Consider the following 14313-nt stretch of genomic DNA (forward strand, 5'->3'; position numbering starts at 1 on the left):
TATTTTATGGGTAGGCTGAAAAAAAATGTATTTCATCATATTTTACCAATATTTTTTCCCACGGCTATAAATCATGGCTAGACATTCGAGTAGTATTGATACGGATTTACAATAAAGTATTATGAACTTTAGTAATAATGATGTGGGCGTTCGCACCCTACAACAGTATGGAAAAATACATCTCGAATATGTTTGTGGGAATCCCGCATGGTGCGAGATCGGAGCAACGCGGCGTTGCGGCGCCCGCAGCCGCCAGGACGAGGGTCGAGCTTTGAGAGACGGAGGGGTGTGGCTCACGAGACTCGCCATTGGCTTCCCCGCTACAGTACACTATCGCCCTATACGCCCGACGAGAACAATCTAATATCTCACTTCGGTTCATCTACTATGAAATAAAAATACCACTCCGGTTCGCACATCCGACCAGCTCGGTCACCGCACTCATTGGTTGTTACTGTCCTTTGTGCTTCGTATTATGGTAATATAAATTGACCAACCGCGGAGCAAATTCGGTTAGTTCGTTAAAGTTGATTAAAGCCATTTAACCGGTACGGACACGGCGAAACGAACGGCGCGAGCGTCGATCCCGCGGAGTTGTCTCAATGAGCTTCAATTGTTTAATATCTAAGTCGATAATTCGATAGTGAATCGGGCTCGCGGAGCCCGAGGTCCGAGGCGGAGAGACGGCGAGGCAGGACGGAGTCCAGCGAGGTTGCCGCTGAGGTAGCGGGTAGTGCACCCGCCGCCGACGGCTACATGTACGTGTGCGGGGAAAGCGGCGCTGGGCCGCGGTACGAGTGCGCCTTCGACGGTGGCATGGAACAGCCCTTCGACGAGCACATGTTCAGCGAGTTTGGCAAGGAGAGACAGGTGCAGGTTGTTGTCGGAGCCAGCGGGGAACTGCAGTACCGTGACGAGCTGCCGGTGTATGCAACGGCTGAACAAAAACGGAAGGACGAACCGCTCCTGCTGCAGGCGGTAGAGGTTCAGCCTTCCCAGCACTCCCAGCATGTCCCAACAACTACCACAACCACGACAACTTCAAAGAAAAGCGACAAAAAGAAAAGTGACAATAACGGCATTAAAAAGAAAAAAACGAGGTATGCTATAAATACTTATAGAAAATTATTATACTTTTACCCAAAAACTAAAGCAAATGTTTTGTATACAACTGTAGAATCATTACCACTATATATTTTCTCATATATCTAATATAATGTCTACGAAAATCTGACCAATATCTTGGCGTAGAATTTGCGTAGCAAGTACGTAGCACGTGGTGGGATACTTATAGGTAGACGGCCGAAGTTTAACAAAATGGTATTCTCCAAATATATTTGAATCTGTCACAAAACGTTATTTAAATTAACTTAAACATAAAAGAAATATGAGTAATTGAATGGTGTCAGTAATTCTACCAAATCTTGAATTAAAGTGCTATGAAAAAGTTTTAACAATTTTTTATTAGAAAGGCTAAAAGTTTTTTTTTATATATAAATTTTGTCGTACTATCCCTATTACAAACTTTGCTAATAATAAAATGTTGGTGTAGTGCATTACCCCAGTGCATAACTAATACGATGATTTTTGACATGCGATAAACGACATATGGCGTCGCATTCCTACAGTCATCATCCATAGAATTTTAATTAAACAGAACAAACACAATATTAAAATGTGGTGCAATTTAAACAACTAATTATCACCAAGGATATAATTTATATACATTTGGTATTTTTAATGATGATTTTGAAGTTGCAATCGAATCAAACACCAACTTTAAACGAGTGTACATCTTTAAAAAATGTATGGGTCCAGTTTTTTCATAAATCATATATGTAATTAATACGGAAGTAAGTTCTGTGTTTAGGTAGACCGTAACGCGTGGTAAGGGAGCCGGATACTGGTTTAACATCTAAACGCACTCCCAGAACGACCCCAGTTCCCATATATTTGGAACCTTAAATGTTAGAAAATAAAAAAGTTTGAAGTCTGCGGGGCACCTTTCAAGTTTCAACAATGTATTAGGGATTTTTTGTTATATTCATATCTGTGACACCGATTCAATCTTAGATAATAAATGAATGAAACTCCATGACGCAACCAGACACTTGACACAGACGCCTGGCTCATACAATTTCGTATGTTACATTATACGAGTTAATTACCCGTATAGCAACAGGGAGCCAATTGCTGGACATATCTGATGTTATGGAATTTAGGGATGATTGTTAAGGAGCATTATTTTACTTTCAATTAATATTGTAATACAGAATAATATGTAAATATGTGGGCTGTGAGAAACAAGTAGTATGATCTACTATAAATAGAGTTTTCTTTATTCTAACAACAAGACAGGTTAGGTCAATTAAATTTGTATTTTACACTTGAGAAGTGGCTTAGAATAACTATACATAATCTTATGAGTCAACGTTAAACGGTTATAATTATTTCAGTAACAATTTATTATAAATACCATCACTATTACAAGTGTTATCAATTGTGTTACAATTAGAGGTGGTGGCTCACTACAGGGGTGAATTTAGTTTCACGCTCAATCAATTTGTGCGCGTGCGCCCGTAGCCATATTGCACGCGTCAGATGGTAGATGCATAGCGGGATGATAAGAATTTTATTCATTCATGAATAATTATAGATTGTTTATTAAAAACACAAACACATTGAAACTCTTAATATTTTTACAGAACTACTTTTACTGCCTATCAGTTGGAAGAATTGGAAAGAGCCTTTGAACGTGCTCCATATCCTGATGTGTTCGCCCGAGAGGAACTAGCTCTGAAGTTGAATTTATCCGAATCAAGAGTTCAGGTACAATATTATGAGAATTATTCGACTTGTACGTTAGTTTATTCAATTGGTTACTTAATACGATTAACATGTCAATTTTCGTATTTAAGGTTTGGTTTCAAAACAGAAGAGCGAAATGGCGTAAGCGTGAACCACCAAGAAAGACAGGATACATAGGATCCAGCTCACCAAGTTCTACCACATTAGGTGGTGGCTTTTCGGGTATCGGAGGCAACTTGCCAGCATTCCCTCAAAACGGCTTACCAGCACCTTCAGATTCTTGGTCCTACCAACACTCGTACGAACTGTCATCACATCATTTGCTGTCTTCGGGCAGTAGTGGTTATCCCGCTTTCAACACGCAACCGGCTTATTCTTATACCACAGTGCTGAACGGACATGACGGACAAATGTTCGCGCCACGACATTCATACGAGTACGGAGAGGGCAGCCCGCCCCCGCTAGGCGTACGTGACTATCCCATGATTGCTTCACACTCCCCGCAGATGGAAACCCACGGGCACGAAGACAAATTAGAATACCGTGGCCATGAACACGAAGACAAATATTCAGCGTGTGCCTTACAAGAGGAACCGCCGCGGTACACCTCCCCACCCGAAGATTATGACAAATGTAATATGGTGCCTCATGACAAACATTACGAAATTGATCGCCACTCTGAACTAGCACAGCCTGTAGTAGTCAAGATGGAACCCAGCCCCGGCCAAGCATACACGTCACTGCCCCCTTTTTTGAATTGAAATACTCCTTTTCGAAATTATCGTAGAGAACAGATCAATTTCGAAAAGGGGTATTTAAAAAAGGGCGAATATTACAATTAAATATAAGATAGAACTATTGGTAGACTTATTTTTTAAACTTAACAGTTATGATATCTTGTACCTAGAATACTCAAAGGTTGGTACCTATTGACAAAGGTTTTGAACATCAAATAAAGTGGAAATTTATTTAGCGTTCTGGAAAGTGAAAAATGATAGTAGTTATGTTAAAATTATTAATGTTTGTACATAATAAATAATTGTAATATGTGGTTGCCTATTTGGTTAGTTTGTTAGTAAACGGAGAAAGCTGCCAATTACGACCGCATTATAACCACAATGACAACACTCGTGCATTCCTTGTGCCTTATTACTTTATAATTAGGTTATTTTTCCGTAGAGTAAGGGTTTAACCCACATTATTTTAATTTGGATAGCGCTAGTATTGATAATAGTATTCTCAATAGTGTTATAGTTAGTGTTGGTTAGATATTGGTAACTGCTATGGAAATGGCTTTACACGAAAATCCATATATTTTTTTTTTATGAATGGTATCATGAAAACCTTACAAGACCAACAGATAAATATATAAGGATCTAATTGTAAATATAAATAATATACCATAAACGTGAATCACGTGCCAAATACATTAGCTATTAAATAAATATTATGTTTTAAGTAATATAAACTTTTTTATAAATATTAATTACGTTTACATTTATGAATTAAGTATTTTTTTTTGCATTTGCTATTTTTAATATACCAAAGAGGTTTGATGCAGATCAATTCATATTTTACCTGCAGGGTTATGGCGACTACAGTAAAAATGTATTGATTTTTTTATATATAAGTTTAATTAAGTTCTTGCATGAATTGTAAGTTAAGTTTTAAAGCAATATAATGTAAACTGGTTATATGAATGATAATAATAATCACTATGTGCTTATAAAAGACTTTTATTCAAATCGAATAATTCAAACAGCGAGTGGTTTAAACAAAATATATTAGCTGGCATAATTTTGTTTTAATCTGTGGTTCATTGTGCTTCCAATCTTCCCTCCGTCGAGTTTGTTCCAAATACCGTCGCCGCTGAAATGATGTTTCTTTTCTATTTCGTACAAAACCAGACTCAATATCTGATCGTCCGTCAGTTTGGCACACTCTAAGTTGTTGAAGCTACTGTCTTCAATTCTTGAATGTCTCGGAATCTTACCATTTTCTCGAAATCTCAGTAACAAATCAATGTAGTGCTGTATTTCGTTGCTGGAAAAGATAAATCCATTCACCCACTGGTTGATTCTAGTAAATGTTTTTAATCTGTACAGTATTGATCGCGAAGTTAATTTGAAATTTTATTTTTATTTGATTGCTGACTATATTTTAATTATGTTTTTATATTGATTTTCAGATATTAAAAAAATCTTGCTCTATTTTACTTCAAATATGTAGATATGGGAGATTTTTTTTTGTCATTGTCGTTTTCACTTTTTTATGTTGATGAATAAAAAAGATTTTCTAGGAAAACACTGAGATGTCGAATTTCTTCAAAAATTATGTAAATACATATATACAAAAACAGGGAAAAACTTATAATTAATACAAAAATCCTAGTTATGAAAAAGGCCATTACATAATATGTACTTTAAAAAAAAATGTATCCCAGAACAAGTAACGTCCACTTTAGGTATAATTTTTTTTTAATACCAATCAATCAGATGACGAACAAATAAAATCATTGGCATTATGGCATAAAATAGTTACTCACACTGGATACAGTACTATCTGACAGTTGTTATATATCACCAGGTCGCTGAAATTCTTCTTCAACAGTAGTAAGTTCTCATTGACCACATGCAGCGCTGTGTGTAACCAGTACTTGTGACGACGGAGTTTGTCGAGAACAGACTTATTAGTTACATGAGGACAGTGCAGCGAAGAACATATCAATACAGCCACATCCCTGCTGCATATTTTGTTACCAAAGCTGTTAATATAACTGGAATTCAAAGATTTTATTAGTTTTAAGTTTCCATTAAAAATTAAGTCCATCTCATCAGCACGGATATTAAAAAAAACAATATGTTTTCTGTCAAGGATAAACATTTATATTTAGTACTAGTGGTTATCCGCGACTCCGTCTACGTAAAAAAAAAACAATTAAAAAATTTAAGAGTCGCATGCGCCCCGCCTAAAACACGCACGTGATAACAATTAATTTCGGGATCTCTTAAGCTCTTATAACAACATTATAAACAATGTATATATGAGTATTTTATTAAATAAGGTTTTATATATATTCCTTTTTTTCCTATTCATGTTTAGAGAAAAATACTTTTTAATTACATACAAAATATATTTATTCCTTCAACACAATAAAATCAGTTAAATTGTGTGATAAGAACAAATATCACTATACAAAATAAAACTATATAATTACGTGTTGAATATCTTGTTTGATGATACTAAATGGTTCAGACTGTAGCACTGTTTCTTGGCGGCTTGGATTTTGGTGATACGATTCAACATCTTCCTCTTGTGCACCACCATGTATAAAACCTGCAATAAATTCTTTTTATTAATTTTTAATTAAGTATTTAAGCAACGTATTACATTCTTATTTACTCTTCCAAAACATAGATGGCGTTATTGAGGAGTAATTGTTTTATTTATTACATCAACAATTTATAGTTTAAATATTGCATAATGTTCTCGACATTGAGCGCCATCTCGTGACAATGAGCTAAACGTTTACAAGAACAATTCTATTAAATGTTTGTAAATAAGTAGAAATATAAATGAGAATGTTCTGGAATGTTCTAGAAATAAGATGTTAGTGCATATAAAAGGTCGCTAGATTGGTTTTGAAGCAGTCGATAAAAATCGATTATACCTCCGATTTTAATACAATGAATATTTGTTTTTTTTTTTTTAAACAAAGCCCGTGTTTATATCGCTAAACCCTAGCTCGTAGCAATATTAGTATCGACAAAGAAGTAGTAGTTACGGAGAACAAAATATCACAACACTTACTCTAGGATTAGACGCCAGAACCTGAAATTCTTTCAAATTAACAAGTTCATCTAATCTCTCCTGAACTGTTTTAGGATTCATACAGTATACTTTGAGACAACGTCTTTGGGCTTCGTCTGATATATTATATTGCTGAAAGAGATCAAACAGACCACAGATAGAACACGACATTATTATCAAAATAACAACTATACTTATAAATTACTATAAAATCTTTGTTATTATATTAAATTACAGTCACCGTAAATATTCCTCTATTTTACATATAAAGTAAGTTAAGTATAAGAATATTTTGTTTGTTACTTGATTTTAATTTATATAGACATATTTGTGGAATAAAACTATTATATGTTTTGTTTGTATAGTACCAAAAAGAAATCATAAAATTATAAATTATCTGGCCTTGTAAGGCATTCATTGGAATAACTTATATAGTTACCTCCAACAAACTTCTTATTTGCAGTAAAGACTGATAATTATTCTTCAATATTGATGGTTCAATTCTTATAGCTTCTCTTATATCCAAGCCTCCCAAAGAATCTACTTTGTCAAGCATAAGTTTCGTATTGACGGGATCAGCAGCCACCAAACAGCCGTTTCTTCTGATAGTTTCGGTTGAAAATTCTATATTATTCTGAGCTATGTCCAAGGATTCTATGATATCACTCATAGGCCTGTGTCGTAACGGCAGATAGTTCTTGCAATACTTCTGGAATTCCTCTGAAGTTATGTGCAACTTCCACTTTAGAAACTTCTCTAAGACAATCATTCTAATTGACACTTAAAGAAAATAAAACGAGTCAAATGTTTATGTTGAATGATAATAATACCTTTTGTCTTGATCACAAGTAAGTTAATGGTTCTTTTCATCCTTTAAGTTCAATACTTACACTAGGAAGCATAAATTATGGGTAATAAAAAAATATATGGTCAAGGATAGTTCGGGTAACCATCCTTGTATAATATCACATATCTGCAATAGATGCAGCTTCACACAGCCAGGTTATAACTTAATAATTTTTCAAAATTTAATGACTTTTAAGGTAATTTAGCCACAGTGAGTAATTACTTATTTGTTTAATTTATTACTCATGCAATGCTACTTACGCGGATTTGAACTAGCTCTGACGACATAGAGAAAGTGTTAATTTGAAGTAATATTTAAGTTCTACTTACATATATTTGTTTGGGAATCATCATAATTCTCATATGCTCTATCTTCTTGGAGCCAATCATGAAAATAGCTATATAACAACTCTTCCAATTTAAGATTCTCTTTCAACAAACCTTCTTGTTTTAGCTGTTTTATTGTCCTCGATTTAACCAATGTGTGGTATCTGAAACATTATAAACCTTTGAGCAAAGTCACTCAATTATTATTATATTTATGATATAATTAATATAATTTCAAAATTGACAGACAATATAGAAAATAAATGTGGTACATAACAAAAAAAAAACATGAATATCTCATACCACATTATATTAAGTATCTATAGAAAATGTAATAAGTTGGTAATTATAAAGTTTTATGTGAATTTGTATTATACAATTAAATTAAAAAAATGTATATAAGTCCAATGCAAGCTTATTAATTTAAAAATAAATAATTAATATAGCCTGTACCTTATGATATGTTTTGGTTGTATAAAAGCGAAATTGCATTCCTGCAAGATCATTCCATAGTTATCCATTGCTATTGGATTCATGCAAAAGACATGTGGATCCATAAAAGCTTCCTCTGCACTAATACCAAACTTATTAAGAATCTGAAGCGTAATTTTTAAATCTTTTTCAGAAAGATTATTAATTTTAGAACCTTCTTTTTCTAACCTATGTAAAAGAACTTCGGGAATAGTATGACCTGAAAAAATTTAAGAATGTTTGGTATACATTGTAAAATTGTCATCTCTTTTTCTTATAAGCCACCTACCCATTAATCTTTCGTACAGATTTATTAAAGGCACCCCATAGTAATATCGTTTTTTTCCCTGTAATATTGGTACTGGATAACTAGTTATATAAATGTTAACAGGTGATTTTAAATATCCTAGAAATCGCTTTATATACATTCTTAATGAAATAATAATTATATATGTCCCTTATCACATTTTCAGTAATTTTCAATTAAATTAATATTTAATACATAGTAAACAAGACTTAAAATTATTTATTTACAAAATTGGTAGTTGTCAGTTGATAACTGTCATATGTGAAGTCATAAAGACACAGAGTATGTAGACTAGTTTAATGTAGTAAATACTATAGTACGTTTAAGTAAAATAGAAAGTATATTTTTGCAAATCAAACACATATTATTTTTATCAAAAATTTACTTGAATTCTTATATTTCGAATTGTATTTATAAAAGGTGACATTAAGAATAATTTCCCATATGTTGAAAAACGGTAATAAGAGGATTGAGTTTTAATTTGATAAAAAGCATGCTTTGCAGTGTTGGATTTATTTAAATCATTATTTGTATGAATATCAAAAAACGAATGAAATTATAATTTATAGGCATTTAGACTAAAATATAAATGTGACATCATATTTATTTATCTCATAACAAATATTGATGATAGAACTATGATGTCTGTTTTTCACGTCTTTCAGTTCAGTGCTGAATGAATTCTGAAATATTGGGAATAGAAACGTACAGATTATGATTTGTAGTAATAATAACATTTTATGTGAAAATGTTCTATTAGTTTAAGAAATACGTGTCAAATAACCAAGTTTAAATACAATAACACAATGAAGTTATTATATACTTTGTCTTTTAAAGAATACGTTTTTATTTGTAGTTATACAAATACTGTAGACTTTCTTTAGGTCTATGTTAAGAAATTGTTTAACAATTAACAAAAAATTAGGAAAACGTAAGATGTTCATAGACCCTGAATATTTAATAAAATATGTTAGACTTATATGCGTTAATTTAACAGTTTTTGGTTTAGATGGACTGGTCTGCAGTCTCTAGTCACTTCAAACAGACATGGCTTACTACTATAATGAGCATGATTTTATTTACTGGCGTAACATATTTTTTGATGTGGTCAGAGGTATGAATTATGATCATTAAATTTGAATGGTCAATTGAATATTTTACGAATTGTATTGTAATTCAATTTATTTCTTTAGTGCCAAACTATTCAAAGCAACTTAATGTTAGAAGACCTAATATCAGCTGCAGAAAGCATTGATGTATTTACAAAAGATGAAGCTGAACAATATGAGTCTAAAGTGGTCCATATTACAGGACCTCTTAGGATATTAGAGCCCATCTCAGAACCTGACTATAATATACATGTACAAGCTGTGAAGTTACGAAAGAGAGTGCAAATGTACCAGTGGATAGAGGAAACAACGTAAAATTAAAATTTTGTTTTAATTTTAAACTTAAGCATTAGTAAGATAGTCTAATCATAGCACAATTTTTCAAAAACCATGTAATTCTTTCTATAACATTTCTATGTTTCTATAACATAAACTATATTGATTAAATATGCAGCTCATAAATGGGACTTAATCCAATTTATACTTTGCAGGGAAACAGAGAATTTTCTAAGCGAGCCGGCAGAGGAATCTCAAAAGACATACTGGTATCATAAGGACTGGAGAGACTATGTTGTTGATTCATCGTTGTTCTATATAAGACCTGGACACCACAACCCCACATCAATGCCAATGTTCAGCGAAACTCATATTGCTGATGATGTGAAAATAGGATGGATGTTTTTAGGTACTTATAAATAAATACTATATTTCTCAGGTACTAGGTACCTCTTTATAACTGTATGGATAACCTGACTAACAATAATTTAGTAGTCTCGTAGATGAGCTGATAAGGAATAAGTATAAATATGTTAAGAGTCTTACATCAACGATTGAGAAAGTATTTCATTGGCTTATATATTTTTTGTTTTAATTGAAAGAGGTTTATTTTGTCTCAAGTTCCAAAACTATTTTTCCAGGGTTTATTTTTTCAGTGCTTTAAATTGTTCCTCTTATTTATATTAAAGTAGGAAATATGGGGCATGTCTGTGATGTAAGTTTAGTACTCATTACTACACTTATAGACTAGTTTAATGTATAGGGCAGATTTTATTAAATGCCTAATCATTTCAGATTTCCTCTACGTTATAATTATAAAGTATATGATTTAACCACTTAGTATAATATAAATTTCCAGGTATGGATGTCAAACGTAAAGTAAATGATTATTATGAGATCTGGTCTGACACCCGTCCAGACAGGAGTGACATCAAACTGCACTCCGGCTTTTATTACCATGGCAACAGCGCATTGGAACATGAAATAGGTGATCTTCGTATTCATTTCTCTTATGCCGGCCGAGAGGATGATATTGTAAGTTAATGACATTTCCCTCCAACTGATGACAATTTTGACATGTAATTTTTTTTATAAATTATTTTTATGGTACCAAGGAGGTTTGCTAGTTCTATAAGACTTGGTTAAACACTTAAAAAATATTTATTCTGATATTAAATATGGTAAAAATATAATTTTTAGTATACAGCAGTGGGTTTGGTCGAGAGGGCTACTCTTCAACCATATAGCGCTGAACGTTTTCCTACAGCTGACCCCATATCATTACTAAGGAAGGGATCATACAGCCTAAAACAGTTGCATGATTTAGAGAAACGTGATGCAAACACACACACATGGAAATACAGGCTGTTGGGGTTTGTGCAAGTATTTGCATCGGCTATGACTCTGCATCCTGAATGGCTGACATTATGTAAGATTGTATTTATATATAAAATATTTGTGTCATTAAAAACAGTACTTTAAAATATATTATTTTCTAGTTCTTCAATGCCAATGGATATCTAGTAACTTAAGGAGATGTACAAGATTGTGGGTTAATTTAGTGCTTTCTTTCTCATATACACTGTTTGTGGTCTCTATGCCTTGGTAAGTTATAATTTCCCATAAATGTCTATTGTTCTAATCAATTACTACCTTATTTGTTCCCAGTTTTCTTGAAAAATCCTAAAAAATTTTATATTAAATTTTTCTGATAAATATCCAATCCTTACCTTTATATGTCTTATGACCATGCACTTGAGTTATAAATGTCTTTATTAGAAATTACATAATCTTCACACACTTTCATTCCATCACATAATTTGTGTTTTTGATATGTTGTTTTGTTGCCTTCTATTGGCTATATTTATTGGTGACATGATTTATTAAGAAATAGTTGCTATTAACATTTTAGGAAGAAAAAATAATTACTATATGAACTTTGTTTAATGACAACAACTATGTCTCTTAATCCAGAATAGATTTTGATAGATTGTAATAAAAAAAAAAATAGTTGGGATAAAAAAAAATCGGTTTGAATGAGTTTTTTCTTATTGCTTATCTTTAAAACTATATTTGTCTATAATCAACTATGTACAGGTTGGTCCACAAGCCTGCTCTAGGGTTGATGATACTTATGGGCAGTTTTTGTCCGTTGCTACACTACTCCACGCTACTGGCCCGTGAACCACGACATTCGCTTTGAATAACAACAGGAGAACTCGTTATTTTGAAATCTGCTTACCATAGAACTGATTATGTTACATGTTTGAAGAACTCATTATCATAGTCCTTAGAATAATGTGAGAAATGAGAACGATGTTTTATTGTTGCCATATTTAAATTATTTTCAGCTTTATAAATATCACGTTAATAAATAAAAATTACCATTTAGTTATATATGGGACATATTGTTTGGGACATATATGGGACATACTGTTTCACAGTTTACATCTTCACCTGAGTTGGTCTGAAGTCTGAACAAAAAGGTTTGTTCAGGTTAGAGAAGTTTTTCCTACTGCTCCTAAATTACTGAACAACTGAATATGTTTAAGAAGTGTTATCTTCTACTTGGTCTTTTGTGAATAAGCATCCGGTTTCCTCTTTTTGAACATTTAATTCCTAAACCGCAGATTTAATAATCTTATTCTTCCCTCTTTTTCAACAATAAAATCCTTAATATCATTCCCTAAGTAACGTCCTATGGATTGGATAATCTTGTGCTTACCTCTTTTTTTTAATAAAATCACTAAGATATTTTCCTAAATAATGTCCAATACACCACCATCGATTACACCACCCATTTCCTTTCAGTACAGAATGAAGTCAAACTAAAGCAAAGTCCTCCGGAACAATCATTCTGTCTTATCCAAATAAGTTAACAGTGACTTCAAATATTCTGTAGTTACTTCTGTAAAACATTACTTATTGGAGAACCTCACTCATTGGAATTGAAGACTATTAATTACATTCAAATAAGAAAGACTAACCAAAAAGATACGTACTAATTTATGTCCCAAAGTAAACATTATATGTTATTTTAAAAAAAAGGTATATTGCTCATTTATATTAAATCGTAGGCTTTTTAAGGTAACATAGTTTAGCTTTATAAAAACATTTCAGATTTGACTAAGCGACCAATGACATTTATTCTTAGTATGATAAATATATCAGTATTATATATTTTATATACACCAAAACAAAACATAGTGCACAATTAGAAATATGGATAAAAATAGGAATTGTATAAAAAAAACATGGTTTTATGGTAAAAAGAAAGAAATTGTCAATGGTCTTCAAACTATAAATTAAAGTTATTGCAATATTAAGTGTCGGTATTTACCTTCTAGTCTTTCTATGTATGTGTTTTATAAATTTAAAGTAGTTTATTAAAATGTATAAAATTTTCATTAAACATTTTTAATCGTATAATAACTACAGTTGGGAATCCTTTTAAAAAATATTTTTCCTCTTATATAATTTATGACAAATAGAAATATTTTAGATTTGTGTGTCAAAGTAAGCTGGAACCTAGTAAGTATGGTTTGTGAATATGACTTATCAAATAGAATTTTATACCGTATCATAAATTTGTACTAAGTAGTCTAAAAAGTTAAATACATATTATAAACTATATGTAGGATCTCATAAACAAATATAACAAAAATTTGAGATTATTCGGGTTTGTTATTAAAATTTACTTTCACATTTAACTTTGATTAGTTTGAGTAATTTTGTTGGTATTAAAACTTACAATGCTAAAATTTGTAAATCCTGATAAAAACTTGCTTAGTTATTTTTTTTTATCAGGAGCTCTCTAATATTATGTGTCATGCTAATTCATGTAAAACCAACAGAGTGCGGTAGCAGTTTTTACTTTTTAGGTTAATTTGGATAAATTAGAATATTTTAACCTGAGACATGCGAAGCACCACATGATATGAATAATTATAAACAGTCATATTTTTATTATTTTAATTTTATATTATTGTTTTATGTACTAATGTAATAGTAAATAATAATGAAACCCTTTTAAAAATTATGAATGAAATAAAATTAATTAATTCCAGTAAATTATTGTTTTTTTTTGGACTTGTCGAGGCAATGAAATAAAATTTATAGTAGAGAAGGTATTGGAAGCTTTTCCAATCGAAGTCCAGTTGAAAAAAAACTATTTATATCTCTTAAATTAACAACTAAAAGTGCTTGTGATTCGAGTACCTATTCAAAAATATAAGTGGCCTTTAGGCCTATACTATCCATACACAAAATTAAAAAAAATTACGATTACAAAAAATATATATAAATGAACTTGGTGATTTTAATAAACTGAATGTTGATATGACTAGGTAATATTGTACA

At 31.8% G+C, this 14313-nt stretch overlaps 3 protein-coding genes across 4 annotated transcripts; 2 read left to right on the plus strand and 1 right to left on the minus strand.

The window, feature by feature from the left end:
- Window positions 1–21: 21 nt before the first annotated feature.
- Window positions 22–4539, plus strand: LOC116768752 (retinal homeobox protein Rx3-like). The gene is made up of 3 exons (XM_032659560.2): window positions 22–1100; window positions 2706–2829; window positions 2919–4539. The coding sequence occupies exons 1-3, from the start codon at window positions 757–759 to the stop codon at window positions 3567–3569; spliced, it is 1119 nt and encodes a 372-aa protein (XP_032515451.1). The 5' UTR covers window positions 22–756; the 3' UTR covers window positions 3570–4539.
- LOC116768761 (transcription termination factor 5, mitochondrial-like) lies at window positions 4529–8808 on the minus strand. Its single transcript, XM_061526903.1, has 8 exons — window positions 8552–8808; window positions 8245–8482; window positions 7795–7955; window positions 7058–7398; window positions 6619–6750; window positions 6026–6144; window positions 5354–5584; window positions 4529–4851 (listed from the first exon to the last, which is right to left on the minus strand). Exons 1-8 carry the CDS (start codon window positions 8688–8690, stop codon window positions 4593–4595), a joined length of 1620 nt encoding a protein of 539 aa, XP_061382887.1. The 5' UTR covers window positions 8691–8808; the 3' UTR covers window positions 4529–4592.
- A 95-nt stretch (window positions 8809–8903) lies between these two features.
- Window positions 8904–14025, plus strand: LOC116767648 (transmembrane protein 43 homolog). Of its 2 annotated transcripts, none has more exons than XM_061526928.1 (8): window positions 8904–9026; window positions 9579–9683; window positions 9763–9989; window positions 10170–10363; window positions 10814–10989; window positions 11155–11383; window positions 11454–11559; window positions 12052–14025. In XM_061526928.1, the coding sequence occupies exons 2-8, from the start codon at window positions 9579–9581 to the stop codon at window positions 12155–12157; spliced, it is 1143 nt and encodes a 380-aa protein (XP_061382912.1). In that variant the 5' UTR covers window positions 8904–9026; the 3' UTR covers window positions 12158–14025. The 2 variants fall into 2 exon arrangements, with proteins under 2 accessions (XP_061382912.1, XP_032513966.2); XM_032658075.2 differs by lacking the exon at window positions 8904–9026 and adding an exon at window positions 9210–9500.
- Window positions 14026–14313: the final 288 nt, after the last annotated feature.

Source organism: Danaus plexippus, assembly GCF_018135715.1.
Source record: "Danaus plexippus chromosome 3 unlocalized genomic scaffold, MEX_DaPlex mxdp_30, whole genome shotgun sequence".
Taxonomy (NCBI): Eukaryota; Metazoa; Arthropoda; class Insecta; order Lepidoptera; family Nymphalidae; genus Danaus; species Danaus plexippus.